Below are 15,948 nucleotides of genomic sequence, written 5' to 3' on the forward strand. Positions count from 1 at the left end.
TAACCGGGGTTGAGAGCACCACCAAACTCAGAGGACAGGGTTGTGTGTGGACAGGAGTGGGCTGAGGTTCCACTGGGGTAAGAGCCTGGGTTAACTCAGCAGTGAACACAGACCCTAAGATTAGATAAGGGCCCATCTACACCACAGACCCAAATGCAGACAGGGACCTGTTCCAGGCAGCCGGACTGTAACTAGACTGATCAGGCTGGTCCCGGCACAGTTCTGACCGAGCTGGTCCCATCCACACTACAAACATGCCCCTTAGCTAACTAAGGCAGAGGACCCCATGCTGAGAACAAGCGAGCTGGCCTGACCCCGGCATGCAGACATGGCTTCCCCAGGCCCCCTAGGGCAGGGCTCAGCAGGGCCAGCCCCATAATACTCAGCCATGCTATTTTAGGGGTAGGGGAACAGAGCTCCCACCCCACTACACAGTGCCAGGATCGCAGCGCTCAAAGAGCGACAGCCCTCATGTGACTCAAGCATGAGCGCCTGAGCCTGCAGACAGCCTGAAACAACTGCTCCAAGGGGGTGAACGGCCCCATTCACTGCAATGGGTTAATTCTGAAACCTAACAATGGTAGTTTCAATGCCAACACTGAACCGTTTCTCTGCCGATAGCTTGGGCTGGGTCTACAGTAGACATTTTTTGTGGGGGGGGGGGGGGGGGGGAAGGAGGAACCCATCTATTTTTGCAGCTCTAGGGGAGGTTGCGTAACATGGGCAGGACAGTGGCATTATCATTGCTGTGTCCTCTTCTGCTCAGCACAGGTCTAGGTGACATGGGTAAGGACAGCAGTGCCTGGTCTACACCAGCACCCTCCCAGCGACGAGCACTTCTGCCCTGCCTTGGCAAGACAGACTTCTCCATCACTTTGACAACTGGAGGGTGGGGCCAGCCCGAGACACACCTGATTTACTGTCACAGTGAGCGGCCAGGGGCAGCTTCTGGTCAGCTTTAAGGCTGTGTGGTTTAATTTAATGCAGCTGCTGCAGGATTTCCAGCATCGCTGCACAATCTTGGGGCCTCGCTGGAGAACGGAGGGCCAGTTTGCAATGGGGCACGCGGAGCCTGCAGCACATCCAGTCATACCGCCCGGGCACTGCACTAAGCCCTAGACCTGGCAGTCAGCGAGCCAGGGGCTCAGGAGGAGCCGAGAAGTGACCCTGCAAGCTGCCTTGCTGTCCCTGCTTGGCAGCCTGCCCCCCAAGACTCCACAGAGGCCTGGCCCACAGTTCTCAGCTGCATGGAAGGACCAAGAGTTACTCAACCCTTTCAAAGGACCTTCTCCAGCAAAGATCTGTGCAAAGCGGAGGTGCTGAGCCGCAAGGCTCCAGCGGATTCCAGGTGTCAGGGCGGGTGGGAGGAGGTGGCTGAGGGTCCCAGTCTGAGTCAGCGCTGGGCCGCAGGACACACCAGGCCTTTCATAAGTGTTCACTAAAAACAGGAAGGAAAAACACGGCTTGCTTAGGCACTCGCGGCTCATTCAGCAGCTCAGGGGGCGGGGGGGGGGCGGGGGGGGCGGGCAGTGGTGTGGGGCCGGAGGGAGTGCTCCTCCCCAGAACAGGCAGTGCCCATTCACTGCCACACGAGCCTGTCTCCAGCCCACCCTGGGGATGCCCCCACGGGAGACAGGGGGATTTCGGTCTCCACGGGACTGCCCACACGGGTGACAGTTCACTCCAGGGGCAGATGCTGCAATGCAGACACCTGCCCCCAGGAAACTGAGTCAAAGCCAGCAGCCCACTTCACATGAGTCACCGAGCAGCTGTGGGACAGCGGCCAAGTCCAGTCCCTGCCAGGCAGGGCTGGGCTCCGGCCAGCTCTAGCGGTTAGCATGCAACTCCCTGGGCCCCTGTGGAAGAGCAGGGAGGAAATCCCAGCAGGGAGAGGGACCCCAGGACATCCCTACCCTACACAGCTGCCATTTAAAATGGGGGCCTCCCCTGGCCACTTGGGCCCCAAAACATGGAGTTACAAGCACCAAGCATGGACCCCTCCAGTCACAGATCTGCTCAGCCCTGAGCTGGCCTGCGGATGCCCTGGGGGCATTTGGGCTGCTCTGTGTCCCAGGAAGGGGCGGTCAGAACGGGCTTGGGGCCTAGGCAGAGTGCAGCCATGCAGCGAAGATCTCCCCGCAGCCCCTGGCACCAGGGGTTTCCCAACCGGCACCACCACACCAGGGTTTGGCATGCTGTAGGGGACCCACATGCCTCCCTCATCCCCCAAGAATGGTCCAGGGAGAAGCCAAGCATCAGGGCAGCCTGGGTCAATCCCACCACATCCTGCTCTCACCTGCTGAGACCTGGCTCTCCCCCCCGCACCACACACACACCAATTCTGGCCTCACACACAGAGTTCTGGGTACTGAGCACCTGCCAGGATCAGCCCACAGCTGCCATGGCCAATGCCCAGGCCCACCAGTCACCGAACCCTGCAGGAGAACCCCAGCCCCCCGTCCTCAGGCCTGGCAGGGAAGAGTCTCCCGCTCACCTGGCTATCCGGGAGAGGATCTCCTTGATGCGCACGACCAGCTTCTCGTGCTGGAGCGGGTTGCTCTCGATGGCGCTGTGCAGTTTGGCCATGTAGAAATCCAGGGTGCCCAGCGTGGGGGTCTCTCCGGTGCCTGGGGACAGGGGCCTGGTTAGCGAAGTGCAGGAACCCAGCCGGAGTCCCGAGCCCAGTGCCCCCAGAGGCCAGCTGCTGCGATGCACAGGCAGCCCTGTAGGACTGGCACTCTACAGAGAGGGGCAGGATGCCTCACCCATGGCCCTTTCCAGGGCGTTTCCATGCTGGGTGGAGAGCTCAGCTCTGAGGCCCAACCCTTTCGTCCCCTGCAACATCTGGGTCAAACCCCAGTTGGCCCTTCACCCCCAGAGTGAGTTTACCACACGTGGGCGTGTTGGGAAGACCCCCACGCTCTGACACAGACACTTTCTCCACCCTCTGCCTCCACCTGCTGGCTGCGTGCTGAGCCAGCCACACCCCAGCCTGGGGGAGCATGGGGGCCACAGTGCCAGAGACTCCTTTCTTCAGGCCACCATGGGGTGCTTTGGGATCTTTTGAGATTAGAGGGAAAGGGAGGGAGATTTCTGAGGCCCCAAGCCCCATCTCCAGCCACCCCCCATGTGCAGAGTATCAGACCCCCCCGGGCTCCCCCTTTCTAGTGACAGCCCAGCTGACAGCCAGTGGACTGCTCAGGGAGACGCTCTCTGTAGGCAGTGTTCCCATGGTCCTCCTCTCTCTGCCTCCTGGGCTCACCTGGGATGGGGAGAGAAGCGAAGCTGGTGGTCAGGGCCTGCCGGACGGACTGGAGCTGCTGCTGCAGGGCCAGCGTCTGCCTCTCCTCCAGCACCAGCTCCTGCTCCAGCTTCTCTTTGGCGCAGCTCATGCTCTCCGTGTGCTTCTGCAGGATAGCGTTCTGCTCCTCGAACTCCGTGTTCATCTTCCGCAGGCGCCGCAGCTCGGCCTCCCGCGCTGCCCCACCGCAGACAGGAGGGCGGTCAGTGCAGAGGAAGGGGGAGAGCCCAGCTCCCCCCAACTTGAGACAGGCCTGGGGCCAACGCAGGGCTCACACAGCGGTGTCATCAACGACTTCGGTTACGGCAGAGCCCAGAGGCCCCAGCCAGAATCAGGGCCCCACGGCGCTGGGGGCTGCCCATGTTCTCGGCCCATCAGCCCCTGCACCTGGCCCCTGCCGGGCCAACTGAGGTGGAAGTCGACTCCAGGCAGGAAGCTGGGATCAGCGACTCTGTTCCGAGGGCTGTCTGGCACCCTGCCGTGAAGCTGACAGGATCAGCAGGCCAAATCCACAGGCTGCGACCCCCGCCCACCCCAAACTCGCCTTGGGGCATTAGGGGTCTAGTTTGGCTTGCTGGGAAGGATCAAGCATTGACCAGCCACATGGGCCAGGGTGGGATCAGCTACGGCAAGCCCCAGAGGTCTATTTACACCAGGGATCCTGGGCCTGCCCCCTGCTGGGAGGTGAGAGCACTGGGAACCACAGTCTCTAGCCTCCCCCTCCCCTGGCCTGGGCTGTGTCGCTGATAGTATTCTAGGGAACCCCACCGCGCTAGGCGCTGTGCAAACAGAATGCTGGACGGTCACTGCCCCAGCAAGTTAAATCCCCCCCCTCCTCCAGGCTTGGTACCTTTGTTCTGGTCCAAGAACTCCTCAGTGAAGATGGGCACATCAAACGTGGAGAAGCCATCCCCGCAGCAGTCCCCGCCCTGGCCGGGAGCGATGCAGGTTAACGGCCAGTGGCCAGGACAGGTCAACTCTAGCCCAAGGGATGATCTTCCCTTCGCCTGGGAGGGGTTCCTGCCCACCTTGGGGTCCAAACACCCGGCCCCTGCTCTGCTTCAGCTCAAGGATGGGGGAAGGCAGCGGGGCATAAGGGCTCCTGCCAGTCCCAACACATGGCCCCAGGGGAGCTGGTGGGTCCCACATGGGCCAGGCGATAGTCCTGGACTCCCCACAACTGGCCGGGCCAAGCCACAGTCCCCAGCCTTGGCAGCTGGAAGAGGAATTTTAAAGGATTCACAATAATTCCAGCTGTTACAGGCTCAGCTCCACATGCCACGGCTGAGTAGCTCTGTCTAATCCCAATCTGCAGTCAAGACCCCCTCATGCCCCTCTGCCAGGGCAGGGTCACATGCAGCAAGTCTGCCAATGGCCTGAAGAACATTAGGAAGGTGGCAGGGTACAGACAGGCAGCCCCTGGCCCAGTCAGTGGGTGTGTGGGCACAGGGTGGGACAGACATGGACTGAGCAAGCAGCATCACCGGGGGGAGGAGGGGGCATGACACATGTACTGAGCTAAGGGCCATACAGCACCAGCCGGACACACGTCACATCAGCACGACACTGCCCGGCATGGAGTCGGGCCCCACTTCACCACTGCCACCCCCAGCTCCTGGCAGAGCCCATGCAGCTGGACAGGATTTACCACCTCATGCTCTATGAGGGACTCTGCGCTCCTCAGCTTCACTTCCCCCAGCTGGCACCTGACAACCCAGCCCCTCCCCTGGGCATTGCCACCCTTGCAGAGAGCTGCCAGGGTCCCTACCTTGTGCGGGTGCCCGTTCAGCAGAGTGTTCACAGACACAGAACCAGCATCCTCTGGGGGCACAAAGCGGTCAGAGGTTACTTACCTCATCCTGCTGTGCCAGGCCCACCTTGCCAGCCCACAGCACTGAGGGGGACGCTCCCAGCCCCTTCCCCACCCCAGTGTCAGTGGGGGACAGGGCAGAGTGCACCATGCTGTGCTCAGGGGCCCAGCCAAAGCCCAGCCCCACACATCCCCAGCACCAACCTTTCTTGATCTTCTTCTCCTGGATCTTCTCCGTGCACATCTTGTAGGCCTCCGACTGCTGGTACTCCCGCAGCTCCTTCATGTACTGCTGCTTCTCGCGCTCTGCCTCATCCAGGTACCTCTGAAACCACTTGAGGTCAGATGGGCACACCCCACAGCACACGGAAGCGGGGGCGAGGTGCAGCCCTAAACATCACCCCAGAGCCTGGATCCCAGGGCGGCCCAGCAAGTATTCAAGGGCGTGACTCCAGGAGTCAGGGCCCTGCTCCCCCCTTGTCGAGCGGCCAGTCAGGGGGCTCAGTATATGTCCTGCAGTTATGGAAGGGACCGGACCCCAGACCCACAGCACAGCAGCCAATTAGGGTACGCCCTGCAGACCCTGGTCCAGTCTCCCTCGGACGCAGCCTATCCTACTCGAGGTGCAATCCTTAACCAGCTCAACAGCCTGAGCGAGTCTGGAGCGCGGCTGTGACCCAGGTCCCAGCTGGATGTGGCTGGGCTAACGCGAGGTGTATCTCCCCTGGACACCCCTCCATCTCCTCCATACCTGTTTGTCTGTGGGCTGCAGTTTGCTCCATTCGGCTCCTAGCATCTTGGTGATTTCTGGGAAGGGCAGGTCAGGATGTTGCATGCGGATCTGCTCACGGCGCTCATTCAGGAAGCGGACGTAGCCGGTCACTGGGGCCTTGGGGCCGTTGGGCAGAATCTTCTTCCTCTTCTTCCCTTTGGGCCAGCCCCTCTTCTTCACTGGCTGTCGCCCCGTGGCAGGGGAGGGAAAGAAACCAACCAACATACTGGACTGAAGCTCACTAAGTGACTGTGTCCACAGCAGGAAGAGAGGGACAGAGCGCCACGCAGACCCCTGTCATTAGCCCTCCCGAGCCCAGGGCTCCTGGCCTCTCTTCCCAACCCCGTGCTGCAGCCACAAGGCACCAGCACCATCTGCGGCAGCCTGGCACGCTGCACAGCTACGCTAGGACTACTGCAGGGTAAGCAAATGCATTTCTATGGAAAGGGCTATGCACAAAACCCCAGCAAAGCAGCTCCCTGCAGTGCTGTAAACCCAGCTGTCCCAGCACTGTGCGGCTGCATTTGAGCCACCGCAGGGGTCCTGTGCTCAGGGCAGGCTGGGAAAGCAGAAGAGCCAGATTACATCACAGAGGGGCTCACCTCCTCCTCGCCATGGGGCTTCTCGCTGCTGGTCCGGGGAACTTCCCCCTTCTCCTGCTTGATGGCGACCAGGAAGTTTCCATGCTGGCCTTTGCCGGTGGCATGTCTGCAACCAGAGAGCTTGTGTCACATTCAGTGAAGGAAAAGGCTGAAGCACAACTGCAGAGACACTACTGGGCTGGCACTGCTGGTGCACGCCGCTACGCCCGTCAGCGCCTCCTGCTGGCAGGGCCTGGGACTGCAGGAGCACTGAGCTTCCCACGCAGCCAGCGCTCTCCACAGCCCTTCACAAGGGCGACTCCTACTGGGGGAAGCTGGGGTTGAGGTAGCGGATGGCGACTCCCTACCAATGCCAGAGCTCCCACACCCTTCCCCACAGCAGCCCTTGCTGGGAGAAGCTAGCACTGTAGTAACTAAGGGGCTCCACAAACCCCACCAAGACCAGCATGGCCCAGGGTAATTTGGGGCACTCCTGCACACAGGTTACAGCCCAAGTCATGCCCTCTGCTGGCAGGTCAAGCAGCTGCAGAGAAGAGTCAGAACGAGAAGGGTTCTCACACAACTGAGAACTGGATCTGAAGTTATACTCCTCTGGGTACCAATTCCAAGGGCCATCCATCAGTCCTTGTAGCCAGCACATCCACTAATCTGTGGCTGGAGACAACATTCCACCCTCCCTGGCATAGTAATGGAGAGAAGGAAAGGGCTGGTACTGGTGTATCATAGAGGAGAGTTTTGCCTTCATCTGGAGCATCTTACACAAGCCACAGCCCAAGGCAGAACAGCAAACTAGGGCCCAGCTCCCGCAATCAGATATGCCCCCAGGGAACCCCAGTGGTGCTCCACCTCAACAAGTCCAGCTACAGGATCAGGAGGAGTGAAGACAGGAATTAGAAATCAAAAAGCAATCCATAACAAACGCAAAAACAGGGAAGTAAACAGCAGCAGATATAACTTAGCAGCTATGAAGTACAGAAAGTTAATAAGGGAAGCTAAAGACATCAGGGAAAAAACCATGGCTGGCAAGGCTAAGGACAATAAGGAATTTAGGGACAAAAGAAATCCTAGCAAAGGTACAGACCCATTACTAGATGGAGAAAATAAAACTATTAATGATGATGCAGGAAAAGGCAGAAGTGTTCTGTTCTGCATTTGGAAAGAGGCAGTATCATATTGTGCACCATATGAGCATGATGAAGTACTTTTGAGTCCCTTGGTAACTAAGGACGATGTTAAACAACATCTGCTAGGGATAAGTATTTTTAAATAAGCAGGCCTGGCGAACTTGCACCAAGAGTCTTATAAGAGCTGGCTGAGGAGATCTCGGAGGAGATGTTAATTTTTAGTATGTCTTGGAATACCAGGGAAATTCCAGAAGACTGGAAAAGAGCTAATGTTGTACCAGTATTCCAAATGTGCAAGTGGGATGACTCAGATAACTATAGGCCTGTTAACCTGACATCAATCCTGGGCAAAATAACGGAAAATACAAAATGATTTAATTGATAAAGAATTGATGGCTGGGAGCATAATTAATGCCAGTCAGCATGGGTTTATGGAAAACAGGTCTGGTCAACAAGCCTGATTTCATTCTTTGAGATTACAAGCCTGGCCGATAAAGTTAACTGTGTAGATGTAACAGACTTTGGTGAGGTATTTGCATTTCTACTGCTTGACATTCTGACTGAAAAACTAGTAGGCTCCACTATGTATAATGCAATAAATGGATTAAGAGCTGGCTAAGTGACAGCTCTCAAAGAGTAATTGCCAATGGGGAATGACCATCAAACAGGGGTGTTTCTAGTGGGGTTTCACAGGGACTGGTACTAGGCTTGATGCTATTCAACATGTTCATCAATGATCTGGAATTAAATATAAAACTAGTGTCGATAATGTTTGCAGATGACACCAAGATTGGCTGAGTGCTAACTAAAGCGGAGGACAGGGCAGTCATCCAGAGTGATCTGGAGCACCTGGTAAACGGGGCCCATTCAAACAAAATACATTTTAATACAATCAAATGCAAAGTTATTCATCTAGGAACAAAGAAAGCAGTGTCTGCAAAAGGGTTTAGAGGTCATAATGGAGAAGCAACTCAACATGAGCTCCCAGTACAACACTATGACAACAAAATCTTTGATGCGATCCTTGGCTGTACAAACAGGGAGTAGCGAGCAGGAGCAGGGAGTTGATTTTACCTCTGTATGTGGCATTGGTGAGACCGACACTGGAACACTGCGTCCAGTTCTGGGGTCCACATTTTAAAAAGTCTCTTGAAAAATTGAAGAAGGTGCAGAAAAGAGCCACAAAAATGATCTGGAAAAATGCCTTGCAGTGGGAGACTTAAAGAGCTCAATCTGTTTAGCTCATCACAATCAAGAACTGCCTTGATAACAGCCTACATGTAACTGGGGCGAAAATACCAGGGACTAACGGGCCGTTTAATCTAGCAAAGAGGGGCAGACCAAGAACCAGTGGCTGGAAACTGAAGCCAGACAAATTCACATTAGAAATTAAGCCCAACATTTTAACAGTGAGGGTGATTAATCATTGGAACAAACTACCAAGGGAGCCTCCACTTGTTGATGTCTTCAGATGAAGGCTGGCTGCCTTTCTGGGAGATGCATTAGCCAAACAAGCTATTGGGCTCAATCCAGGGGTAACTGGGTGAAGGTCTCTGGCCCTTGCTATGCAGGAGGTCAGACTAGATGATCTAATGGTCGCATAAAACTTAAGCTCTATGAATCTATTACCTAGATTTGATTGCTGTCAGGCACTGTGGGGCCTGTCAGCATCACCATGACCACCACAACAGTCAGCCTGTTGCAGTCTGGTAGGGGGAAAGAATCTGCAACACTTACAAGATGCCAGCAGCCAGCTGTTTTGCAGCATGCGACATGACCAATTTCTGCAAACACCAGCTAAGAGCACCAGGAAATGCTCAAGCAGCTCAGACCAGGCCACCTGTAATGTGCAATCAAGTTTCATTATGGACATTTCAGCAACTGGGCAGCAGGGAGCAAATCCCAAACCCAGCAGCAACTGAGCAAGCTACAATCCCACCAAAACAAGGTCCCAGTGCCCACCTGGCACATCCCACTTAGGAGGAAGTATTGTCTCCTGCTCTGGTGGCTCAGGACTCCTGGGTTCTATTCGCAGCTCACATACTAGCTCATTGTGTGACCCTGGTCAAATAACTTCCCTTATCACCTCTAGAAGCAAAATGATAAATGCGCAAAACAAAACAAGGCTATTTAAATTGCAACCTTAACATTGCACAGAAAAGATATTCCAGAGATACAATAATGTAAAGCAACATTGGCACAGCACTGCATACTTAACAGTCTGACTAGCAGCTGCTTTTCTGTGGATGTTGCTTGGGGAATTTCCCAATTGATTTATTTCAATTTATATAATAAAAGATGCTCATTTGAAGCTCTAGGTGCCCTGATCCACAACCCTACTAAAGTTCACAAGCATAACACTCTAATGTGAATTATAAGTTGCACTCTCAGAGTGCTTCACGGGCTTCTTAGAGCTGGGGAAACTGGGGACCGGAGGCATGGAATGACTTGTGCAAGGTCACCCAGCGAGTCAGTGGCAAACGCAGAAACAGAATCCAGGCATCCTGGCTCCCAGCCCCTGCACTGAGCATGCGACACAAGTGGTCACTGCAACAGGAGAGTCACAGAGACACCCAGGAGAGGGGAACTGGGGAGACAGGGGCAGAGAGGGGCGGGATGGGGAGCTCTGCCTCCCCATCTTATAGCCCTTTATTGACTAACAAGGTCAGACTAGGGGAAGAGCACCCAGCACTGCCCCCCCCGCCCCCCCGCTCCTGCACCATCTGCAGCAGCTCCTTCCCCGGGGCTCCTTTTAGCCCCCAACCCAGGACCCCCAGGACCCCCGTTCTCCCTCCAATCCCCCCCACCTCCTCCCCCGCCCCCCCGCCCCCCCTCCAATCCCCCCACCTCCTCCCCCGCCCCCCCGCCTCCCCTCCAATCCCCCCGCCCCCCCTCACCCCTCCAATCCCCCCACCTCCTCCCCCGCCCCCCTCCAATCCCCCCCTCCTCCCCGCCCCCCCTCCAATCCCCCTGCCCCCTCACACCCCTCCAATCCCCCCGCCCCCCACCTCCAATCCCCCCCTCCTCCCCTGCCCCCCCACACCCTCCAGTCCCCCTGCCCCCCCTCCAATCCCCCCTCCTCGCCTGCCCCCCCACACCCCTCCAATCCCCCCGCCCCCCACCTCCAATCCCCGGCCCCCCACCTCCTGCCCGTTACCCCCCCCCACACCCCCACTGCCCTCCCGCTTCCAATCCCCCAAACTTCCCTGACTCAGCAACCATGTCCCTTAGGCTCAACCACCCTTCCCTACTGCCTCCGCCCCGCCCGCCATCGTTATGCTAATAAGCTGCCCACACCTAGGACTCGGATTGGTCACCCTGGAGGCAATATGCAGATAAGGCAGAGGGTGATTGGCCGGAGCGGCCTCTGTCAGAGGCAGAGGGAGGGGCTACGGCAGCGCGCGCTGGCTGCGTCAAGTTCGGTTGCGCGCGACTGGGGCCCCAACCAATCAAGAATCGGTTTCCGGAGCCTCAGCCAGAGGAGGCTCTTAAAGGGCCAGTTACCAAATGTAATCGACTCCCCTCCCCCTTCCCCTGCGCAAGCGCCAGCCAGAGTCTGTGACGTCCCCCCCCAACTGAGTCTGTGACCTACATCTCACAGGTCGAGGGCAGGGATCGCTCAGTGGTGTGAGCATTGGCCTGCTAAACCCAGGGTTGTGAGTTCAATCCCTGAGGGGGCCATTTGGGATCTGGGGCAAAAATTGGGGATTGGTCCTGCTTTGAGCAGGGGGTTGGACTTGGTGACCTCCTGGGGTCTCTTCCAACCCTGATATTCTGTGATCTCCTCAGCCCTCCCACACGCAGGGTCTGTACCCCCCCTCCCGGCAAGGTCTCTACCGCCACCAGCCAAGATCTGTACCCCGTCATCCCCCAGCCAGGGTTTGTACTCTCTTCCCCAACACTCTCCAGCCAGGACCCCCCAACCCCCAATATGCCTCCCCCATACAGCCAGGACCCCCTAAACTTGGAGACACAAAATTTGCTTGGTTCTGGACAAGCCTCCAGCATTTTGTGAACCTGCCTCAAATCGCACATGACAGTTTGCCATTTTTGGCCTCGGCTGAGAGTCAAAGGAGCCCCAGAAAAGTTAAGTCAGGGGGTGCAAACCCTACGGGGTGGGAAACAGGCACTAGGAGCTCCTGGGCATCCCTGAGAACCAGAAGCACAGAGCTGTGCACAGACACAATGTCGATACCCAATGGCCGCAGTGGATCTGCGTCCAGGGCTCTTTTTAAAACCATCTTCAAGGTACAGATACAAAATAGTCACTTGGTCAACGTCTCGTGCCATGCAAGTAACACGACAATGCCCCAGCTCAGATGTGATGCTTCCCGGGAGGACCTAGGTCTGGGAGGCTCCTTGCTACCACCTGCCCTTAGCATGAAGAAGCCTCGTCAGTGCCTGCTGGGAGCCAGGTCCCCAACTCTCTCTCTCCCCAGGTTAGCAACTGCACACTCCAACCCCCTCCGCTCTCCAAGCGTCTCCCTGGAGCGTCCAGCACCTGGTTCACTGGACACTCGCGGTATTCACAGATTCGCTGCTTCCAAAGAAACAGTTTCGCCTCAGATCACCAGCGTCGCCTCGGATCACCGCTCCGCTTAACACACAGCGCTCAGATCTGTTTACAGTGAAATCAGGCCTAGGGTTACTTAACAGAGCCCAGAGACTCAGGTAGTAGCAAGTAGAAATATTGGAAACAAATGGTTACATATAAACCAAAATGCTAACAAGCATTCTAGAGTCTTGACCTCCTTAACGAGATACTTCCATAGCCCGTAGAATATTGCTCACCAGCATGTTCCAGCCAGGCTGGCTGTGGCCCTCCTTTCATAACACCAACACTTGTTGATTTGCCTCCTGGATGGAGGAGCCTGTGTTTCCTTTTGCCCTCCAGATATACCTTAACAATCCTGTGTCTTTAGTCATAAAGAGGATACCTCTGCTGTTTGGTTTATCCTGTGACGTTCCTCTCTTGTGATTTCACAATCTTTTCTTCTGCCTAGACCTACACTGTGAGGCGTACAACAGACCATACGCACATGAGAAGATTCGGAGGTGTGCCTCTGTTACGTCCTGCCTGAAAGGAACATGTCTGAGACACATCACCTTCTGGTGACCTCCCTTAACTTTTCAATATAGATACTAGGGCTGTCGATTAATCACAATTAACTCACGTGATTAACTCAAAAAATTAATCACGATTAATTGTTGTTTTAATCGCACTGTTAAACAATAGAATACCAAGTGAAATTTATTAAATATTTTGGATGTTTTCCTGCAGATTCATATATATTGTATTCTGTGTTGTAATTGAAATCAAAGTCTATATTATTTTTGGTTACAAATATTTGCACTGTAAAAATGATAAACAAAAGAAATAGTATTTTTCAATTCACCTCATACAAGCACTGTAGTGCGATCTTTTTGTTGTGAAAGTGCAGCTTACAAATGTAGATTCTTTTTGTTACAAAACTGCATTCAAAGACAAAAAAAGTGTAAAACTTCAGAGTCTACACGTCCCTTCAGTCCTACTTCTTGTTCAGCCAATTGCTACGACAAACAAGTTTGTTTACATTTGCAGGAGATAAGGCTGCCCGCTTCCTCTTTACAATGTCATCAGAAAGCGAGAACAGGCATTTGCATGGCACTTTTGTAGCCGGCATATTTACATACCAGATATGCTAAACATTCGTATTCCCCTTCACGCTTCGGCCACCATTCCAAAGGACATGCTTCCATGCTCATGACACGCTTTAGAAAAAAAAGTGTTAATTAAATTTGTGACTGAACTCCTCGGGGGAGAATAGTGTGTCTCCTGCTCTGTTTTATCCACGTTCTGCCATATATTTCATGTTATAGCAGTCTCTGATGATGACCCAGCATATGTTATTCATTTTAAGAATATTTTCACTGCAGATTTGACAAAACACAGAGAAGGTACCAATGTGAGATTTCTAAAGATAGCTACAGCACTCGACCAAAGGTTTAAGAATCTGAAGTGCCTTCCGAAATCTGAGCAGGACAAGCTATGCAGCATGCTTTCAGCAATCTTAAAAGAGCAACACTCCAATGCAGAAACTACAGAATCTGAATCACCAAAAGAAAAATCAACCTTCTGCAGGTGGAATCTGACTCAGTTAATGAAAATGAACATGCTTCGGTCTGCACTGCTTTGAATTATTATCGAGCAAAACCCGTCATCAGCATGGACACATGTCCCCTGGAATGGTAGCTGAAGATGACGGGACATATGAACCTTTAATGCATCTGGCAAGTAAATATCTTGCGACACCGGCTACAACAGTGCCATAAGAGCGCCTGTGCTCACTTCCAGGTGACATTGTAAACAAGAAGCGAGCAGCCTTATCTCCTACAAACATAAACAAACTTGTTTGTCTGAGTGATTGGCTGAACAAGAAGTAGGACTGTGTGGACTTATAGGCTCTAAAATTTTACATTGTTTTGTTTATGAAAGCAGTTTTTTTTGTACATAATTCTACATTTGTAAGTTCAGCTTTCATGATAAAGAGATTGCATTACAGTATTTGTATGAGGTGAATTGAAAAATTCTATTTCTTTTGTTTTTTTACAGTGCAAATACTTGTAATCAAAAATAAATAGAGTGATCACTGTACACTTTGTGTTCTGTGTTGTAATTGAAATCAGTATATTTGAAAATGTAGAAAACATCCAAAATATTTAAATAAATGGTATTTGATTATTGTTTAACAGTGCGATTAATCACGCTTAATTTTTTTAATCTCTTGGCAGCCCTAATAAATACGTAACTTCTTTTATAGCAGCCGTGCATACATTTCACAATGATTATTATGGGTGGGCTACTGGATCTCAGTAGAGATCTCACATGCCACCCTTTAGTGACCTATTATGCATATGTCTGACCCAGGGACCCCTGTAGAACCCCATGCACTCTGTCCCTGGGTCACTTGTGCCCACCTTCAGGCTCCCTCAGACCCCCTTTCCTGCCCCTCCCATCCTGGCTGTTGAAATTGACATATTAGACAATAAAATTAGGTTGTATCCCCTCCATTGAACTGAGCCTGGATTCCTCCAAAACTTGCGTGGATGAGAAATGCTCTGCTGAAATCCTCCAGGATGCTTTACAAGTCGGGATGTGTATGTTCTGGCATTCACAAAGCCTTTCCAAGGATAAATGGATACAGTCGCATCTGAAAGAAGCAATGGAAACCAACTCCTGGATTTTTAAAACTTCCAGTCAGGTTAAATTCGGTGCTTAGATCTTACTGTGATAAACACTATATGCAAACCTAAGATAGATCTGAATAACTCATAATAAGCCTTCACAAAATTTGGCTCAGAATATTCCTAAATATTGAGGCTGCCCAGACATAGATCAAGGATCACGCATTTGTGACATCTCTAGTTTGATCACAATGATATTTAAACCCATTACTAGTTGCTGGAAGGATTTTACCTTTGTCAGCACAAGTGCTTGGTTTAACTCAGTGTGCTCTGCAGATCATGATACTTGGCACTTTATAGCAGTTCACATTTCCAAGGGCTGCACAATGTCAATTCATTAATAAAGCTGACAAGGCTTGTGTAGAAACAAATATTAAGTGCAAAAATATCTGGCATAAGAGATACATGTCATTCTATTTAAAGATTCACTCTGTACTATTTTTTTCTTTATAATTACAAGCCATCTATTGCTTTCCAGGGTACTAAACATGCTTTCTCTGTATATATATTGTTCCCCTTTTGATCCAAGTAGGTAGCTAAAGTTCAGGACCTTCTAAGTTGTTTTGGCTAGAAGAGGAAATTGATGAGGAAGTCAGGTGTTCCTTTGGTGAGGTCCTGTTTATTTACAAAGAACATACACAGAGCTGGTTCCCTGAACACAACAGGAATCAACAACACAAGATCGTTTCTTTCCTCCAAGCCCTTTGCAGTCAGCACTCGACTCAAAACCTCCTCTCAGCTTTTCTCAGGCCTGCACTTCAGCGGTTGTTCGGGCTGAGTCTGGCTTTATGCTCCTACTATTCTCCCTAATTGTCCCAGCTAGCCAGCCAGGCTGATTGCATTCTGTCTGGTGGGCATTCCCCAGGTGCAAACAATTTTGTCATATAGGTGTATAGTCAATATTCCTAACTTTACATACAAAAATGATGCATATATACAAATAGGATAATCATATTCAGTAAATCATAACTTTTCCAATGACACCTCACATGACTTATTTTGCATAAAATACATCACGATTATGACATAAACAATATTTCTATAAAGAATATGGGGCATAGTGTCACAGCCTAAATTCCCAGTAAGCTACACGGCCATGCAGCTGCACTGCAGCC

The 15,948-nt window shown here is 52.8% G+C and overlaps 1 protein-coding gene across 2 annotated transcripts; it reads right to left on the bottom strand.

The window, feature by feature from the left end:
* Nucleotides 1-663: 663 nt before the first annotated feature.
* On the bottom strand, nucleotides 664-10,899 carry HMG20B (high mobility group 20B). 2 transcript variants are annotated; one of them, XM_037885592.2, is made up of 10 exons: nucleotides 10,816-10,899; nucleotides 9,347-9,449; nucleotides 6,486-6,591; nucleotides 5,863-6,066; nucleotides 5,316-5,436; nucleotides 5,070-5,122; nucleotides 4,152-4,230; nucleotides 3,263-3,478; nucleotides 2,495-2,627; nucleotides 664-1,438 (listed from the first exon to the last, which is right to left on the bottom strand). In XM_037885592.2, exons 2-10 carry the CDS (start codon nucleotides 9,382-9,384, stop codon nucleotides 1,426-1,428), a joined length of 963 nt encoding a protein of 320 aa, XP_037741520.1. In that variant the 5' UTR covers nucleotides 9,385-9,449; nucleotides 10,816-10,899; the 3' UTR covers nucleotides 664-1,425. The 2 variants fall into 2 exon arrangements, with proteins under 2 accessions (XP_037741520.1, XP_007070092.2); XM_007070030.4 differs by lacking the exon at nucleotides 10,816-10,899 and adding an exon at nucleotides 9,572-10,277.
* Nucleotides 10,900-15,948: the final 5,049 nt, after the last annotated feature.

This window comes from Chelonia mydas, chromosome 25, assembly GCF_015237465.2.
Source record: "Chelonia mydas isolate rCheMyd1 chromosome 25, rCheMyd1.pri.v2, whole genome shotgun sequence".
Classification (NCBI taxonomy): Eukaryota; Metazoa; Chordata; order Testudines; family Cheloniidae; genus Chelonia; species Chelonia mydas.

Coding starts and splice junctions, on each gene's coding strand:
- HMG20B (XM_037885592.2), bottom strand. CDS start 9,384: ATGTCGCATGCTGCAAAACAGCTGGCTGCTGGCATCTT. Junction 6,592..9,346: donor CAGCTGGCTGCTGGCATCTT/GTAAGTGTTGCA, acceptor CTCTGGTTGCAG/ACATGCCACCGGCAAAGGCC. Junction 2,628..3,262: donor CGCTTCTCTCCCCATCCCAG/GTGAGCCCAGGA, acceptor CCCTGTCCCCAG/GCACCGGAGAGACCCCCACG.